Source organism: Syngnathus leptorhynchus, chromosome 5, assembly GCF_054491065.1.
Source record: "Syngnathus leptorhynchus isolate UIUO chromosome 5, UIUO_Slep, whole genome shotgun sequence".
Lineage (NCBI taxonomy): Eukaryota > Metazoa > Chordata > Actinopteri > Syngnathiformes > Syngnathidae > Syngnathus > Syngnathus leptorhynchus.
In genome coordinates this window covers 3,739,992-3,760,783 of record NC_141199.1, presented here as the reverse complement: position 1 = coordinate 3,760,783, position 20,792 = coordinate 3,739,992, and the positions used below count along the sequence as shown (strand labels likewise).

Here is a 20,792-nt window from a genome sequence, read left to right as displayed (position 1 = left end):
TTTTTTGGGGGGGGGTTCTTGCCCTCCTGGGAGTTTAAGATCAGGGGATGTTGAGAATAATTGTCAATTTTTGTACGTGTGAAGACCTTTGAGACTTGTCTGTGATTGAGGGCTATATAAATAAATGACTTGACTGCACAGGCTTTGTCACTGATTATTCTGAACTCAGCTGTTGTGCTTTTCTGCATGAATGTCAACCAGTTTAGAGTTGACCACTTGTTTTCAACCAGCTGTGCTTACTCTGCTGTGCTCACCTGGCACATAATGCGAGTGAGAACTTAAAAAAATAAAATAAAAGGAACCTAGCTTCTAAAGATGGAAATTGACAAACACAAAAGTGTGCTCTTCATTATTTTATTGGTTCTTTTATCACAGACAAATTATTTAGGTTGAATTACCTGACATGTTTCGGCGTGTACTTCCGCCTTCATCATAGTGTGCTCTTCATGGTTTTATTGAAAACAAGCTGTCTGCCGCGCGGCAACGGCTTTCGCCTTCCGCTCATTGGGTGTATGCTCCTGCAGGAGGGGATGATCACGGGGATACCTACTTTGGCACAGCACCGGACGTACTCAGTCGTCAGCTCTACGATTAAAATTAATTGTTAAAAAGAACTAGGAGGCGAACGAAAAAGACATCGCATGGATGGCAGCACACACTCCAACTCGATGACAGCTGGACTTGTTTACATCAATGCTGGCTACACACTGACGCGACATAATTTCTATGTTATTGACTGATTATTTTTTTTTGATCGGACACGGGTCACCCCCTCTGGAGCCAGGCCTGGAGTTGGGGCTCGAAGGCGAGCGTCTGGTGGCTGAGCCTTCACCCATGGGAAAGCCCGAAAAGGAAACGTGGGTCCCCCTTCCCATGGGCTCAACACCGGTGGGAGAGGCCAAAGGGGTCAGGTGTAAAAAGAGCTGGGCGGCGGCCAAAGGCGGGAAGATCCATGTCTCTCGGCTGGCTTGGGAACGCCTTGGGCTCCCCCGTGATGACGAAGTGGCTGGGGAGAGGGAAGTCTGGGAGTCCCTCCTAAAGCTGCTGCCCCCGCAACCCGACCCCGTATAAGCGGAAGATGGATGGATGGATGGATGGATGGATGGATGGATGGATGGATGGATGGATGGATGGATGGATGGATGGATGGATGATCGATTTAATTCATAGGTGTCAGACTCAAGGCCTGCCACGTCATTTTATGTGGCACGTGCAGACAAATTATGCATCGACTTAATGTTTCAGTACTAAAATTACAAATTATCAAAACTTTTAAAAATAAAGATATTGCTATTGCTGATTACGTTAATCTTTTTAAGATATTTGAATAGGTTTTACAAGTTTCTGATTTCAAAACTAGTTATCGGTTTGTTGTGTAGCCTATACTGTATATAAGGCGTTGACATCATAATGGCCCACCGAAGGAAACTCTGACTACGATGAGGGCTGTGCCAAAAATAAGCTTTACACTACTGATTTAATTGATATGTTTAGACTCATAATTCCAAATGCCCTTTTTTAAATTCAAAATTGAATGTTATCTTTTATAAACTTTAATTCGTTTTTCGCTCATACACGTCATCTTTGGTTGACGCCACAGATTTATGGCAAGCATGCAACTGTGACAGTACAGTGGTATCTCTACCGTATTTTTCGGACTATAAGTCGCGTTTTTTTTTCATAGTTTGGGTGGGGGGGCGACTTATACTCAGGAGCCATTTATATGTGAATATTTTCACAAATTCTCAAAATTCAAAAATTTGCGATGTAGTGAAACAGTGATAAACGAACCGCGATGTAGCAAGGGATTACTGTAATTTGAACCGCAAGTGACATCCGGGGCACGGCGCGGTGGTTGTTTACATTAAGGACAAAGGATTCGATCATGGGATGACAAAGATGACGAAGGGCCCCACGTTTGAAGGATTTAATGATTTGGAGTGACACAAGGTTTGAAAAACTTGTTATTTATAGTTATTTGATATATTTTAATTCGTGTAGCAACTTGTATATGTTTTTATCGTTACAGTTCAGTAGTTGTTGGCTCATTAAACTCTTGTTTTGTTAAGTCTGACGTCATTGTTTACATAAAGGAGGACCTCTCCTGGGCCAACAACACTGCGTCGCTGGCAAAGAACGCTCAGCGCCGCGTGTACTTTCTGCGGAAACTCAGGCGAGCAAGTGCTCCTCCTGCCATCATGACCACATTCTACCGTGGCACCATTGAGAGCGTCCTCTCCAATTGTATCGCTGTGTGGGGTGGTGTCTGCACTGAATACAACATGAAGGCTCTGCAGCGCATAGTGAACACTGCTAGTAAGATTGTTGGGGCCCCGCTCCCCTCCCTGAAGGACATTTACACCTCCCGTCTCACCCGCAAGGCGACCGCGATTATGTGTGATGTGTGTCACCCCACTCACTCTTTGTTTGATCTTCTGCCCTCTGGGAAGAGGTACAGATGCCTGCGCTCCCGCAACACCAGACTCGCCAACAGCTTCGTGCTCCAAGCTCCTGGATCCTCTCCCCCCTCCACCCTCGGCTGCTTGACGTCCTGTTCTTTTGCGCTTTATTCTGGCTGTCTGCTGTATGCATGCTTGCTCCATTTTGCTCCTCTTATTTATCTATTTATTTATTTATTGTTTATTTATTTGGGTTATTTGCTTATTACTTATTCATCGCTCTTGTCTATTCGTTTTTACTCTTTGTGCTATTTGCTTGTATGTGTTGTGTAATGGGTCTAGTCACCGTGGGACGGTGGGAAACGTAATTTCTATCTCTTTGTGTGTCTTAACGTGAAGAAAATGACAATACCACCATCGCTGCTGCTCACTGCTCCCCTCTCCCCCAGGGGATGGATCAAAATCACATGGGAATGGGTTAAATGCAGAGGACAAATTTCACCACACCCAGATGTGTGTGTGACGATGATCATTGGGACTTTAACTTTAACTTAACTTAGAGCTGACTTTGACTTAAAGGACGATCGATGGATTTAATGAATTGGAGTGACACAGATGGTTTGATAAATGTGTTATTTATGTAATAGTTATTTGAATACCTCTGAATGTTACGTCAGGCCCGTTCTCATCTCCTCGTTTGGGTATATGTCACATTAGCACACCGTATCATTTAGCCTGTTGTTGCTGGTTCATGTCTGTTCTTGGTGTTGGATTTTGACAAATAAATTTGCCCCAAAAGTGTGACTGATACTCTGGTGCGACTTACATGGTTTTTTTTTTCACTTTATTGTGCATTTTATGGCTGGTGCGACTTTTACTCCGGAACGACTTTTAGTCCGAAAAATACGGTACTTATCAACTTTTTTTTTTTTTTTTTTTTACATTAGGCATCAGCAAAGCTGAATCAGTTTAAAAATGAAATTTAATGAAATAAGGGATGTTGATTTTTGGAGTTTATTTACCATTGCCATACCAAAGCCATTGTTACTATATTGAAATATCGTGTTGAAATTGCCTTTATCATATTCTAAGAGAGCGATATATGTATCTATGTATATGTCAAATTGTCAGGCCTTTTATCTTTACGTATTGTATCGGTCAAAAGACATATCATTACACCCCTAGGATTTACCCCAGCTTACCAAAATGAAAAGTACTGCATGGATCAGTGGTAGGCACTGTTCTCTCTAAGCTGCACAGCTGCGCAATTGCGCACTGCTCTCGCAGTCTTTGCTCACAAGAAACTATGCTGCACATAAAATAAAATTCAGCATAAACGTATTCGTAATAGTTGTAGTAAATTCATTTTGTTTTCACTTGTCAATTATTTTACTGGTTCTTTTATCACAAACAAGATATTTTAGGTTGCATTACCTGACATGTTTCGGGTACTTCTTCGTAGTTTTTGTTTTCAGTTGTCAATTATTTTACTGGTTCTTTTATCACAAACAAGATATTTTAGGTTGCATTACCTGACATGTTTCGAGACTCTGATGAAGACGGAAGTACAAGCCGAAACATGTCAGGTAATGCAACCTAAAATATCTTGTTTGTGATAAAAGAACCAGTAAAATAATAAACTTATTGATTAATATCTAATGTTCGATGTAATCTAATCTAATTAAGTGGATGAATGATTTTCTTTCTGTGCCTTTTTGTAGTGTAAATCAGTGATTGACAGGTATCCAGCCAATGATATATGTTTCACTTACAGTGGCATGGCAATCACACATCTATGAAAACAAGCAGGACTGATAATAAATAACAATACTCAACCACACAGTGATCCCTCGTTTATCCAAATAGTTGGTTTCAAGGCCACCTGCAATAGGTGAAAATCTGCGAAGTGGTGTCACCCTCTCATTTTTAACATACATAAGTTTTTCGTGTGTCAATAAATGTATATTAAACCATATAAATGTATATAATATCATTAGAAGATAATAATATAATAACAGTAATAATAATACTACATAGTTTCAAACATGTAAATACTATATTAATTGTATAACACAGAAAATAAAATATAATGTAAATATAAATATGATATGTGTGTGTGTGTAACATATGTGTTACATACTGTAAATATCTCTTTTACCATTCTAACAACTTTTTACAAGGTACAAGTGTACATACTTTAAATATGTTTTTCTAACTTTTATTGTTATAAAAAAAATTATGACAATGTACGATACTGTAAATGCTTTTAGAACTCTTATTATTATAACAACTTTTTTTACAACAAAGTACACGCGTACGTACTGCAATTGTGTCGCCACTCCCTGCCTTCTGCTGGCGTGTGGGCAACTTGGCCATATTTCCTCAATTTAGAATTTTTATTTTGAATTTTTGAATTTTGAATTTGTTTTGGGATCAGCAATGTACTGAAGCCGCGATAAATGAACCGCGATATAGCGAGGGATTACTGTATATATTAAAAAAAGAGCAGCAGTGGCATGGAGCCTCTCAAGCCTCAAAACCTCTCAAGCATCTTTTGCACGTTGACTTGTTCGAATCGATTATTGCTCCGGTTTAGGGTGACCAGACCTTTTTCCCAGACATATCCTACTTCTGAGACCTAAGAAAATGTCCAGGGAGGATTTCAAAATTGTCCCAGATTGTTTTTTGACAGCCGCCGCCCACTCCAGCACTGTCACAAACAGCCCCCCCTCGCCTCCCCACCAGCCCCCCAGGGTTGCGCTACTCCGGTTACACCCACCTCGAATGCAAAATATTTCCATACAAGACTCTTTGAGTGATCTGGCTGTGAATGTTGCACCTTCGTACTATCTATATGACTCGTGTCATAAGGCAGAAATTTAAAACTAGAAATTTTAATTTGTAAATAAAAACATTACATAGAAAGTTGCTTATAATTTCACTGTGATTTTGAAACAGAACACCGAGTGACCTGGCTGTGAATGTCGCACCTTCGTACTATCTATATGACTCGTGTCATGAGGCAGAAATTTAAAACTAGAAATTTAAATTTGTAAATAAAAACATTACATAGAAAGTTGCTTATAATTTCACTGTTACTGAAACAGGACACCGTTTTAGATTTATTTTATAACAATCTTATAAGCAGCAAAAAAAGTCAATAATTAAATCATGTGTGCCCCCCCTGCCCCCCTCGCTAGCTCCAACACTTACCGTATTTTTCGAACTAAAAGTTGCTCCGGAATATAGGTCGCATTAGCCACAAAATGACGTGAAAAAAAACAAACATAAAAAACATATATAAGTCGCTCCGGAGTATAGGTCGCATTTTGGGGGAAATTTGTTCGACAAAATCCAACACCAAGCACAGACATGAACGAGCAACAACAGGCTAAACGATACGGTATGCTAATGTAACATATACACAAACGAGGAGCTGAGAACGGGCCTGACGCAATATTCAGAGTTATTCAAATAAGTATTACATAACACGTTTATCAAACCATCCGTGTCACTCCAATTCATTAAATCCATCGATCGTCCTTTATGTAAACAATGCCGCGTATGTGCCGCATATGCGCCGCGCCGCTGACGTTGGACTCGTAAGTTGCATTTCGAACTATTTCACAGACCCATATACCGATATATAAAGTATATTTCAAATAACTATCATATTACAACAGTATTATCAAACCATCTGTGTCACTCCAAATCATTAAATCCATCGATCAAATTCCTCGTCCTTTGTCAACAACGCCGCGCGTGCGCCATGACATCAGCCTCGTCGTTATTCTACAGATCTAGTATATAACTATATTGTAGCGTTAACAAAGTACAAGCTAAGACATGGGTTTGGTAAACGGCTCTTTATTTAACAAAACAAGAGTTCAACGAGGCAACAACTACTGAATTGTAATGATAAAAACATATACAAGTTGCTACACTAAATAAAATATATCAAATAACTATAACATAAATAGTTCACTGCCACACGGCCCCAAGCACCGGCGTCGACTTCCAGGCATGCGGTGGTGTGGACTTCCATCCTCGGAATACTAAATCAGTGCCTGCGTTATACAGGTTGACCAAAGGTACCATTTAAAGACACATTTTTTGCGTGTTGGTACCGAATTGGGACCAAAAGTATCTGTTCTTTTGACATTATGACCGTTCCGATGTTAAGTAGTCTTGCAGAGTCTTTGGTCCACCTTCAAGATCTCATGGCAGCAAAATAGAGGAAAAAGATTATTTTGAGCCATGATTTTTCAGTTTGCTTTTTAACCATTGTGGCGTACAAAAGCTTATCTTGGACAAAGACAGCAGACACCATTACTAAAACATTCAAGAGAGACACGACTCTTTGTGAGCACGCATGCAATGCATTATGTAGGTTTATTTTTTCATTACATGATTACGCTGCCAGTCACTACTACAGCACAGACACTCGACAATGGCATATTATCTGCAGATAATAATTACTGTATTTTTCGGACTATAAGTCACGTTTTTTTTCATAGTTAGGATGGGAGGTCGACTTATACTCAGGAGCCATTTATATGTGAATTTTTTCACAAATTCTCAAAATTCAAAAATTTGCGATGTAGTGAAACCGTGATAAATGAACCGCGATGTAGCAAGTGATTACTGTAATTTGAACTGCAAGTGACGTCCGCGGCGCGGCGGTTGTTTACATAAAGGACAAAGGATTCGATCACGGGATGACAAAGATGACAAAGGGCCCCACGTTTGAAATATTTAATGATTTGGAGTGACACAAGGTTTGAAAAACTTGTTATTTATGTTATAGTCATTTGATATATTTTATTTCGTGTAGCAACTTGTATATGATTTTATCGTTACAGTTCAGTAGTTGAACTCTTGTTTTGTAAAATAAAGAGGCGTTTACCAAACCCATGTCTTTCCTGTTACTTTGTTAACGCTACAATATAGTTATATAATAGATCTGTGCAGTGCACGCGCGGCTTTGTTGACATAAAGGGCGAGGAATTTGATCAACAGATTTAATGATTTGGAGTGACACAGATGGTTTGATAATATTGTTGTAATATGATTGTTATTCGAAATATACTTTATATATTGTTATATGGGTCTGTGGAATAATTACAAATGCAACTCACGACGGGTCTGACGTCAGCGGCGCGGCGCCTATGCGGCGCATACGCGGCATTGTTTACATAAAGGACGATTGATGGATTTAATGAATTGGAGTGACACAGATGGTTTGATAAACCTGTTATTTATGTAACAGTTTTTTAATAACTCTGAATGTTACGTCAGGCCCGTTCTTAGCTCCTCATTTGTGTATATGTCACATTAGCATACCGTATCGTTTAGCCTGTTGTTACTGGTTCATGTCTGTTCTTGGTGTTGGATTTTAACAAATAAATTTGCCCCAAAAGTGCAACTTATACTCCAGAGCGACTTATATATGTTTGTTTTTTTTACTTTACTGTGCATTATTATGGCTTGTGCAACTTCTACTCCGGAGCGACCTTTAGTCCAAAAAAATACGGTAATTTGTTTTCAAAAAATATTTTTGGACCAATTAGGTGAATTTGAATAGTTTTCTACGGCACACCAGACGATCACTCACGGGACACTAGGGTGCCGTGGCACAGTGGTTGACAAACACTGCCGTAGTTGAACAAAATGTACCCCCCACACACCTGTTGCCCACCCATTTTAGATGAACAAAGCGGCTTTGAAAAGACACCTTACGGAGGCAACAATAAAAAAGTTCTCCAGCCTTATGGCAGGGGGTGCTAGTGATCCCGGGATGCTTCATGCGCCCACCTCTAGAATAAATGATATCCAGTTCAAATTTTACAGTGAACAACTGAGAAGCAGTCTTCCATTTATTTATTTTACATTTCATTTTTACAATGGAGGATTACATATCCAGACTATTTTCAACTATGGATTTTCGGTCGAAACAGGAGTTCATCAGTAAAGGAAGACCAACTCCAGAGTTAAAAGGTTTGATTTTTTTAGTTATTTTATTCCATGTGCTTTATTGAGTGTTTTTATGTATGAAGACTGATGATATGGGATTTCTATTCTAATAGTTCAAATTAAATAATGAATAAGATACTCTAGAGCAGCGTTCCCCAACCTTTTATGTGACACGGTTAGGTGTCCGACAAATTTTACTGGGGAAGGGGGGAGGGTGACGTCAGTGCCTCCCCAGTCATGAACCTCACCGCACGTCACTGGACTAGACATAGTCGGACTTGCCTCCACACATAGTTTGGGCTTTGGTACAAACTCTCTCGAGAGGGGCAGGGCTCTCTTCCACTCTGGAGTTGCCCACGATGAGAGGCGTCGAGCAGGTCTGGGCATACTTATTGCCCCCTGCACACTGAGGTTCAACCCAGTGAACGAGAGGGTAGCCTCCTTCCGCCTTCAGGTGGGGTGATGGGTCCTGACTGTTGTTTGTGCCTATGCACCAAACCATTTTGGGTGACCAATGCTCACGTGGCCAATGACAGTGAGACCTGGAAGGGCGTGATTGGGAGGAACCCCCCCCCCCCGATTTGAACCCGAGCGGTGTTTTATTGTTGAACTTCTGTGCTCGACACGGATTGTCAATAATGAACACCATGTTCAAACATAAGGGTGTCCATGTGTGCACTTGCCACTAGGACACCACTGGGCAATGACAGTGAGACCTGGAAGGGCGTGATTGGGAGGAACGGCCCGGCCCCTCCGATCTGAACCCGAGCGGTGTTCTATTGTTGGACTTCTGTGCTCGACACGAATTTTCTATAATGAACAGCATGTTCAAACATAAGGGTATCCATGTGTGCACTTGGCACCAAGACACCCTAGGCCGCAGTTCGATGATCGACTTTGTAGTCGTGTCATCGGATTTGCGGCCGCATATTTTGAACACTCAGGTCAAGAGAAAGGCGGAGCTGTAAACTGATCACCACCTGGTGGTGGGTTGGCTCAGATGGTAGGGGAAGATGCCGATCCTACCTGGCAGACCCAAACGCTCTGTGAGGGTCTGCTGGGAACGTCTGGCAGAATCCCCTGTCAGGAAGAGCTTCAACTCCCACATACGGCAGAACCTTTCCCACGTCCCAGGGGAGGCGGGGGACATTGAGTCCGAGTGGACCATGTTCCGTGCCTCCATTGTTAAGGCAGCTGACTGGAGCTGTGGCCGTAAGGTGGTCGGTGCCTGTCATGACGGCAATCCCTGAACCCGCTGGTGGACACCGGCGATAAGGCATGCCGTCAAGCTGAAGAAGGAGTCCTATCGGGTCGTTTTGGCCTGTGGGACTCCGGAGGCAGCCGACAGGTACTGGATGGCCAAGCGGAACGCGGCTTCGGTGGTTGCTGAGGCAAAAACCCGGGCGTGGGAGGAATTTGGCGGCTTCAAGGAAACTCTGGTCCACCATCCGGGGTCTCAGGAGGGGGAAACAGTGCACTGTCAACACTGTTTACAGTGGCAATGGTGTGCTGCTGACCTTGACTCGGGACGTTGTGAGTTGGTGTGGAGAATACTTTGAAGACCTCCTCAATTCCACCGACACGCCTTCCATTGTGGAAGCAGGATTTGGAGACTCTGAGGTGGACTCTCCAAACTCTGGGGTCGAAGTCACTGAGGCAATTAAAAAACTCCTTAAGGGCAAGGCCCCAGGAGTGGATGAGATCTGCCCGGAGTTCTTAAAGGCTCTGGATATTGTGGGGCTGTCCTGGCTGACATGCCTCTGCAACATTGCGTGGACATCGGGGACGGTGCCTTTAGATTGGCAGACTGGGGTGGTGGTTCCCCTCATTAAGAAGGGGGTGTGTTCCAACTACAGAGGAGTCACACTCCTCAGCCTCCCCTGGTAAGGTCTATTCAGGGGTGCTGGAGAAGAGGGTCTGTCGGGAGGTCGAACCTCGGATTCAGGAGGAGCAGTGTGGTTTTCATCCTGGCCGCGGAACAGTGGACCAGCTGTATACCCTCGGCAAGATCCTCGAGGAGGCATGGGAGTTTGCTCAACCAGTCCACATGTGTTTTGTGGACTTGGAGAAGGCGTTCGACCGCGTCCCTCGGGAAGTTCTGCGGAGGGTGATTTGGCAGTACGGTGTACCAAGCCAACTGATAAGGGCGGTTTGGTCCCTGTATCATCTATGCCAGAGTTTGGTACGCATTTCCGGCAGTAAATCGGATTCATTCCCAATGAGGGTTGGACTCCGCCAAGGCTGCCCTTTGTCACTGGTTCTGTTCATAACTTTTATGGACAGAATTTCTATGCACAGCCAAGGCGTTGAGGGGGTTTAGGGACCTCAGCATTGTGTCTCTGCTTTTTGCAGACAACATGGTGCTGTTGGCTTCTTCAAGCTATGATCTCCAGCTCACACTGGAGCGGTTCGCAGCCGAGTGTGAAACGATCTGGATGAGGGTCAGCACCTCCAAATCTGAGTCCATGGTCCTCGGTCAGAAAAGAGTGGAATGCCCTCTCCGGATCGCGGATGAGGTCCTGCCCCAAGTGGAGAAGTTCAATTATCTTGGGGTCTTGCTCACGAATGAGGGCAGGATGGAGCATGAGATCGACAGGCGGATAGGTGCATCGTCAGCAGTAATGCGTACTCTGTACCGGACCGTCGTGGTGAAGACAGAGCTGAACCAAAGGACAAAGCTCTCAATTTACCGGTCGATCTACGCTCCTACCCTCACCTATGGTCACGAGCTATGGGTCGTGACCGAAAGAACGAGATCCCGGTTACAAGCGGCCGAAATGAGTTTCCTCCGCAGGGTGTCCGGGCTCTCCCTCAGAGATAGGGTGAGAAGCTCGGTCATCCGGGAGAGACTCGGAGTAGAGCCGCTGCTCCTCCATGTCAAGAGGAGCCAGATGAGGTGGCTCGGGCATCTCATTAGGATGCCTCCGGGACGCCTCCCTGGGGAGGTGTTTTGGGCATGTCCCACCAATAGGAGACCCCGTGGACGACCCTGGACGCACTGGAGAGACTATGTCTCTCAGCTGGCCTCGAACGCCTTGGGACTTCCCGGGATGAGCTGGATGAAGTGGCTGGGGAGAGAAATGTCTGGGAGTCCCTCCTAAAGCTGCTGCCCTCGCGACCCAACCCCGGATAAGTGGAAGAAGATGGATGGATGGATGGATGGATGGATGGATGGATGGATGGATGGATGGATGGATCGATCGATGGATCGATCGATGGATCGATCGATGGATGGAGGAGCAAGTCTCTTGTCTTTCCTGAATTTGGGAACAGAAAAAGTCCGAAATAGTCGATGGACCTTTGCAAAAAGCAAATGAGATCCTTATCTTACGACTTAACATTTACAAGCAATATTTCTGTACAAGAAGCCCAAAGTAACTGGTCAACTGGCAAACATGGCTGCACTTTTACTCACCTACAGTTACAACAGCACAAGAGCATGAGTCCCAGTCCAAGCACAACAGTGATTGGACATGACCTCGTAGAGTGAGCGCTTTTTACCAGCGCAGATAGGCACATACACATTAATAGTGGGCTGTAAATGGATCCGTGTGAAATGAAGTACCGAAATCCTTGGGTACATTAGGGCCTATGGTGAGAGGACAGAATGTTTCAATATTTTGCTGTGTACTGTGTACTGTACATATGAGGCTTTCATACTGTTGCGCGTAGTTTGAGATGTCCGTTCTTGAGCAAGCAAAACAAAGATGTGGAGTAACAATTGGTTTTTTATTGGCAAGATCTTGGGTTATTTAATGACTTCAATGACTGCATTTCCCCAGTAGATAGAGAAACGCCCGCCCGCGCATTTACTCCCGGAAGCCGCGTCAGAAAGCGCGGTGCACACTCACAAGTGCGTGTACGTACTCAGTAGTATGGACCCGGCGCACTCCGCTCTCTATTTCTATCAGTGCCGAATTTCGAGTGTGTGTGAAGTGTCTTTCCCAAGGACACAACGACATGTGACTGTGACAGAGCTGGGATCGAACCGCCAACCCTCCGGTTATTAAACGACCCACTCTACTGCCTGATGCACAGCAGCCATCATTGATGATGTGACCCACGCAAAATACATCATCACTCGAGCTAACTGGAAGCCATGGCTGACAGGGGCTGTCCTCAGGCTGCTGAGGGCCAGGGACAAAGCTTACAGAGCTGGGGATGAAGCAGGCATGAGAACAGCGAGGGCCAACCTGTCCCGGAGCATCAAGGAAGCGAAAAAGACATTCACTTGCAAGATGACCGCCCACTTCAAAGACAGCAGGAACGCACGAAGCCTATGGCAAAGGCATTCAGACCATCACGGACTACAAGCCCGCGCCACAGAGCTGTGAGGGCAACATCCCTCTGCTCAACGATCTGAACTGTTTCTTTGCTCGCTTTGACGCTCAGAACAGCACTTGCCCGCTAAAGACCCCTCCCCTTCCACACAAGCTGCCCCTGTGCCTCTCTGCCGATAGCGTGAGGAGGACACTTGCTGCTATCAACACCTGTAAGGCGGCGGGCCCAGACAACATGCCAGGTCGAGCGCTTAAGGACTGCGCTGAGGAGCTTAAGGGTGTCTTCACAGACATCTTTAACATTTCCCTGCAGCAAGCCATCGTCCCCTCATGTTTCAAGGCTGCCACCATCATACTTGTGCCGAAGAAGACTGCTCCATCTTGCTTCAATGACTACCACCCCGTGGCACTGACACCCATCATCATAAAGTGCTTTGAGCGGCTTGTGATGTCACACATCAGGTCCATTCTCCTGCCCACCCTTGACCTCTTCCAGTTTGCTGGAACCTGGACTCAGTACCTACCTCTGCAACTGGCTACTCGACTTCCTCTGTCAGAGGCATCAGGTGGCACGTGTTGGCGACAACCTACAGCAACAACCGGATGCTGAAATTTGCTGACGACACGACTCTGGTGGGTCTCATCACCAAGGGTGACGAGACTTAATACAGGTCGGAGGTCGACCTTCTGGCCACATGATGCAGGGACAACAACCTCCTGCTGAACATCAGCAAGACCAAGGAGATTGCTGTTGACTTCCGGAAGGGTCACACCCAACACCTGCCACTGACCATCGACGGTGCTCTGATGGAGAGAGTGAACAGCACCAGATTCCTGGGGGTGCACATTAGTGAAGACCTCTCCTGGATCACCAACACTGCATCACTGGCGAAGAAAGCTCAGCGCCACCTGTACTTCCTGTGGAAACTCAGGCGAGCAAGTGCTCCACCGGCCATCATGACCACATTCTACCGTGGCACCATTGAGACCGTCCTCTCCAGTTGTATCACTGTGTGGGGTGGTAGCTGCAATGAATACAACATGAAGGCCCTGCAGCGCATAGTGAACACAGCTGCTAAGATTATTGGTGCTTCACTCTCCTCCCTGACGGACATTTACACCTCCAATCTCACCTGCAAGGCGACCACGATTGTGTGTGATGTGAGTCACCCTGCTCACTCTTTGTTTGATCTTCTGCCCTCTGGGAAGAGGTACAGAAGCCTGCGCTCCCACACCATCACTCACCAACAGCTTCATACTTTAGGCTGTCAGGATCCTGAACTCTCCCTCCCCCTCCACCCTCGGCTGCAGAACGTCCTGTACTTTTGCGCTCCATTCTGACTGTCTGCACACTTGCTCCATTTTTGCTCCTTTTATTTATTCGTTTATTTATTATTTGTTCATCGCTCATATTTATTCATTGTTTGTGCCTTCTTGTTTTTACTTTTTGTGCTGTTTACTTGTATGTATATTGTGTAATATGTCTTGTCACCGTGGGATAGTGGGAAACGTAATTTTGATCTCTTTGTGTGTCTCGACGTGAGGAAATTGACAATAAAGCAGACTTTGACTTTGAAAGGTTAGCGGACACCTCGGGTCTATCTTAAAAATTGCTACAACAAATTTTACTCAAGACCAGGGATCGGCAACCCGCGGCTCTAGAACCGCTTGCGGCTCATTAGCACACCCCTAGCGGCTCCCTGGAGCTCTTGCAAAAATGCGTGAAAATGTAAAAAGATGTTTTTTTTGGTTTGTTTTTTTTAAATATGGTTTTTAGATGGTGATCATGACACAAACATTCTTATGCTGTAGAAAATGTATGTACTGTAGTTTTTGTACTAAAAGTCGCTCCGGAATATAGGTTGCATTAGTCATAAAATGCACAATAACGTGAAAAAAAACATATATAAGTCGCTCGGAGTATAGGTCGCATTTTGGGGGAAATTTATTCGACAAAATCCAACACCAAGAACAGACATGAACAAGCAACAACAGGCTAAACAATGTATCCTAACGTGACATAAACACAAACGAAGAGCTGAGAACGGGCCTGACGTAACATTCAGAGTTATTCTAATAACTATTACATAAATAACACGTCAAACCATCCGTGTCACTCCAATTCATTAAATCCATCGATCGTCCTTTATGTAAACAATGCCGCGTATGCGCCGCATATGCGCCGCGCTGCTGACATCGGACTCGTAAGTTGCATTTCTAATTATTCCACAGACCCATATAACGATATATAAAGTATATTTCAAATAACTATCTTATTACAACAATATTATCAAACCATCTGTGTCACTCCAAATCATTAAATCGATCAAATTCCTCGTCGTTTGTCAACAACGCCGCGCGTGCGCCCTGACGTCAGCCTCGTCGTTATTCCACAGATCTAGTATATAACTATATTGTCGCGTTAACAAAGTACAAGCAAAGACACGTGGGTTTGGTAAACGGTTCTTTATTTAACAAAACAAGAGTTAAACGAGCCTACAAATACTGAACTTCCAGCCACGGAGGTGGAAGAGAGCTTCATAGAATAGGACCGGGCGTGCGTAAAAGCCATGTCCAAGCCCCATCCACCATCCCCGGACAGCCACCCGGCCAAGCGCCGATCCCCGACTTTCATCCACAGAGGTGAAAGAGAGCTCCCGTCGAGTAGGACCGGGCGTGCGTAAAAGCCATAACAGTTTTTCAAACCTTCTGTGTCACTCCAAATCATTAAATCCTTCAAACAAAGCCGCTAATGATCCCGGTCGTACGTGGGGCCCTTCGTCATCTTCGTCATCCCGTGATCGAATCTTTTTCCTTTATGTAAACAACCGCTGCGCCACTGAGGTCACTTGAAATTCAAATTACAGCAATCCCATGCTACATCGCAGTTTGTTTATCACGGTTTCCCCTTTTTTTTTTTTTATGTTAGATGGGACCAGCTCGTTTCTGAGAAACAAGCTCGGTGCTCCCAACAATTCAACGTAATGGTGAGTTTTAGTTTTTTGTGGTTTATATTTGTTTTTATGCCAGTCGTATAATTTTATTTCATCATATTTATATAGTCATCATAAATGTATTATTTCTTTATATACATTTATTATTTATTTACGTATATAAAGGCCGGTCCGCAAAAATATTTCTGACACGTAACCGGTCCGTGGCGCAAAACAGGTTGGGGACCACTGATTTAGACAATTACTCCTCCACACAGTCCATCATCTGGGAGCTTGGGTGGGTGAAGATTGCTCAGAAGATACAAAAGCCATGTCAAAGGAAGCGGAGTTGGTATTGTACATTGTTGGCTCTGTAAATCAACAAAAAAATAACAGCAAACGAAAATCCAACCTTCTTCAGGTATCGAAGACTCTTATCTATGAGCTGCAGGCACGTATACAAAACCCAGGAAAGTGCAGTCAATGTATGCAAGTGAGGCACTTCTGCCTCCACTGCAGCCCGGAGATGATGGAGATGAGGTTTCCTTGGGTTTGTGGTCACTGAATACTTCATCAACAGGATAATCAATTATAAAAAGAATAGTTTGTGAAAGCCCTAGATTTACCACATATAGTATATTGCACATGCTAAAGTTCCATTACTCTGTTTAAAATATTTGATAAATGTCTGTGACATATTATGTCACTCTCACCACCAAAAAAGCAACTCAAAGTACATCAAGCCCACCTGTTGGGGAAGTGCAGACTTAGCCGCCATCTCGACCCAAGCAGGAGCCACATGAAATCTGCCCATCTTTGCAACGAGACCAGACCTTTTCATTTGTCATCATCATACCAAAGAACAGACCCAAGAACCAAGGTGAGTTAGTCAGCGATGTGTGGACCAGAAAAAGGTGTCTTCTACAGTATAGTAGCAATCTCCAACCGTTTTAGCATTATGGACCAGATTATTGTCAGATAATAGCGGTGTAGCGGATAAATACAACAAAATGAAGTGATACAACCGGCATAAAAACAATGGTATTGTAAAGGAAACGTAGGAGGTGTGTTGCAAAAGACTCGACTAAACATACTCGTAAAGCGGGGAATAAAAAGAACAGCAACGCAAGTGTGCTACCACATAAACACCACATTCCCAACACACCCTTCAGCTCTTGCTTCCATGGGTGAATTCTGTAAGCAAACACCACAGTATAATATAGCACTAAACGTGAATCCACTGTGTACTCCTATGCAACTTTGTTAGCAGCATCCTCATAACGTTGCACCCACAACATAAAACATGAGTAATGTGACGTTGTATTCATGTCACCAAGGTGTAGGAGAGAATCCGGTCCATTTATTTAAATGAAAGAAAGTCTCCGATAAATACAAGTGAAATAAAGCAAGTTATTTATTCTCGCTCGGTACCAACTGATCCATGGACCAGTACCGGTCCGCAGCCCGTGGACCACTGTTATTATAAACTTACGACGCATTGATGAAATCAGCGTTTCACAAACTTTACTGAGCCAAGGCACTCTTTTACATTAGAAAAATCAGCATATCACCAAACCAAAATGTCACACAAAGTAAGAATACTGAAATACAGTGGCATAATAATGATCTTGTGTCAATTTACTCACAATTTACTTACTCAGTATAAAATCGTGTTAGATTGAACACTCACAGAAAGCCACGATTTATTCTGTTGTATTACTGGGTTTGTTGTATGGTGGTGCCTTGACGTACGAGTGCTTTGATTTAAACAAGTTTTTTAAGATACCAGCAATCACTTGACTATTTCTTTGTCGTCAGATATAGAAAATATAGATCCCCACTGACAGATGGCAGCAGCAAAGTCCACAAGATCTGGCAACCATCAATTGCATCAATTGCTTTCCATGCAATGGAAGGGCACTATTAGTTGGTCGCAGATTAAAGCACCAATTATGTTAGTAAACCAACACAGAGGAACTAGGACGGACATTACATTAGGTACAGCCATGTTTTTGTGTTTACAGGTTATGTAGAGAGCTAATCTTAATACTTTACAGTTGAGTGCATTTTATTCCTATGAAAAAAAAATTATATATATATATATATATATATATATATATATATATAGATAGATAGATAGATAGATAGATAGATAGATAGATAGATAGATAGATAGATAGATAGATAGATAGATAGATAGATAGATAGATAGATAGATAGATAGATAGATAGATAGATAGATAGATAGATAGATAGATAGATAGATAGATAGATAGATAGATAGATAGATGTGAGAGTAGAACAAACTAATTGCAATTCCATTCATTTCAACATTGAAAGATATGAAATATGAGCGTTTTGTTGTAGAAGCAGACCTGTAGTACTTTAATCTGGACTCGACACGGTATTTCGTCATCTCTGACTTGACTGAGACTCCTTGTCATTTGACTTGGACTTGTCTCTGACTCAGGCATAGATCTCGCCAAAATATTTTTATTGAATCGATTGAGTCCAACTATTTTTATTCCTGAAGATCAACATCCTCCCTCAAATCCTCCCCAGGCTGTCGCTCTGATGAACTTATACCACTCATAGAGACTCAGAGACATAACATCCTGCTCTCGCCACTTAAATGTTGTTAGTTACCTGAATGTTGCCAGTCACTTAAATGTTGTACAGAGGCTGAGATCAACCAGAGTCAAATTCCCTGTTTGGCATGCACAAACTTGATCAATAAAGCTGATTCAGATTCTGAAAAGAACCTTGAAATAAAGCAATTTGGAGTGCTCAATCGGCCTACCAGGCATGTTTTTGGGATGTGGGAGGAAACCGGAGTGCCCGGAGGAAAGCCACGCGGGCTCGGGGAGCACATGCAAATTCCACACAGGGAGGGTTGGGGGTGGAATCGAACCAGCACCCTCCTAACTGTGAGGCGGACGTGTTACCTCCTTATATAATAATTATTAATAAGTATTTTTGAAATAGTTTTTGTTTACATCAAACACTTTTGACAAATCAATAAAAAGAGATGCAAATAGTTTTCTGTCAACCACAACAGTTGCCATTTCAATTACTGTTTTGATTGCACTTTTTTTTTTCTGTAAAAAATTATTTTACTTGCTCACTAAAAAAAACTTTTTATTGATCAATAATTTGTCAAGATTGCAGGGTCACCTTCTTTTATTAATGGGAGGGCAAAAGTCAATTTCCATAGAGACAGCATATCCATTTTATTCTAAAGTGAGGTTAAAAAGAATTGTAAAAGAAAGCCACGTCTGCTGCCAATTTCATGCAAAATCATGCGTCTATCAAATTCGAACCAGAAGGTTCTTTTAAAACTGTTTTGAAGGCTTTAAGGACTTCCTGAATAAAAGGATCTCCAGCGTAAGTAAGAATTGTGCAGGGTTTCACCAACAAAGTTCAAGACGGAGTCAAATAGCCCGATTTTATAAAATACAAATTAAAACCGTTTGGAATTTAAATACCTTTACAGAACACGTAAAATATGTTAAATATGTTTGGAAAATACAGCTGAACCGCATTCGGGGGTCTCATTATTTGCAGTAATGCCATGTTTTGTTCAATGATTGTGCTATTCTGAAAAGTTTTAATATTGACTTAAATCTCATTTAGAAAGAATGTTTTGCCTAATCACTCATCTGTTCTTTAAAGAATGGTTCCATATCTTACTAATTTTGTCAAGGAATTGGGTAAACATGAGGACAAATGTATTTTGAAACAATTTGGTCTACTGTTAAACGAGGAAAATAAAAGTATTCTGCACATAGTAGATCGTCTCGAGCGGTGGCGTGGAACGACTGTAACTTTATTAAAATGACAATTTGTTTTAGTGACGTCTTACCCGAGAAACAGCGATAGTCTCCAGAAGAGTAAGAAGAATCCAATAGAGTGGTTCTTCCTCTTCATCCCTTCAGCGACGTTCGGACGGACCCGTCCTGTCTCCTTGCGATTTTGGAGCTTTCAGCACAGCAAACACAGCTCTTCCTTCCGCTGTAATTTAAAGACCAAAACGAGAACTCCCAAATTCACTTGGTTGTGTTATTTCACATCACTTAATTACATAACACATAGGTTGCGCATGGAATCCACTAAAACAGGTGACTGGGAAAATACATACAAAACAATGACCAATGCAGTGCGCACGCGCGCCAGCTGTTCAAGCTCAGCTCTGGGCTGAGTGGGCTCGTGGAAGTGCGGAGTCGTAAGCTGTCAGCACCGTGCAGAGAGAACCGCCTACCCCATCAGATGATTGACAGTCCACCGACCCAATCATTTTTTCGCGTTTCCCTAAACAGAATAGCATCTGAAATTAGAAGACCAGCGAAGTGGAACTAATGTAACACACGCCAATGAACCAGTATGCGTCCCCGTAGCTTTTCATCCTGTTGCCCTGACATCTTCCTCCTGTTCTTTCCATTTGTTTCTTCCTCCATCTGGCTTAAACACACTTACTCATTCTGCCCTGTTGGGCAGAATTACATTGAGACGCATGTGGTTGATATTCCCTGTCGTAAAGTCACCAAAGTTTATGCAAGTTTGCCATATGTGGCCAAAGCGGGGGTGCGTAGAGAGGAGAAGTTGATCGAAATGACATTTGAAGCCACGATTCTGTTCAGCCTACTGCGATTAAGGTTAAGAAAATAACTATTTTTTACAATTATATTTGACATTATGTACGCTCTCAAAAATAAGTCAGCAAAGCTATATATTGTTATGCCCCTCAGTGCGTCAAGGATGTTCACATGCTTTGATCGCCGCTTTTATTAAACAAGAAAAGGCAACAGAAAAACAGGAGTTGCTGGTGGCCACAACTCATGCTCACGCGCTCCACACACCAACTGATTGCCAAGCTAACCAGCCCACACAACCCACCCTCATGACGTCACTTCTCACTCCTGGCCCCGCCCTCACACGCACAACTACAATGAACAAATAATACAAGACAAGGGTCAACAAAAAAAGTCATCCAGCCGTCGTGGCTTTCGCTTCCGTCTCTGGGGTCGACCCGGACTGCTTTCACCGCCTGCCAGCTGAGCAGGGAAAACACTGGTGGAATCTGGGGATCAAGAATCCGCCGCACATCCCGAAGTGGAGGGTGAAGCCGACCCTGCCTCAAACTCAGGAACACCACTGCCCCGTTTTCCCCCCCCACCAAAGGCCGTTCAGTCGGTCCAGACTGTCGACCG

The 20,792-nt window shown here is 43.4% G+C and overlaps 1 protein-coding gene across 3 annotated transcripts in view; it reads right to left on the bottom strand.

Moving 5' to 3' along the window:
* The window catches only part of glra3 (glycine receptor, alpha 3), a 98,395-nt gene extending 78,611 nt beyond the window's left edge, over positions 1–19,784 (bottom strand). For 2 of the 3 annotated variants that reach the window (XM_085911647.1, XM_085911648.1), the window contains exon 1: positions 19,448–19,783. In XM_085911647.1, coding sequence (XP_085767773.1) covers positions 19,448–19,512 — 65 coding nt within the window. In that variant the 5' untranslated portion in view covers positions 19,513–19,783. Of the gene's footprint in view, positions 1–19,447 lie in introns of all 3 variants that reach the window. The other variant, XM_085911646.1, reaches the window with a different exon arrangement.
* Positions 19,785–20,792: the final 1,008 nt, after the last annotated feature.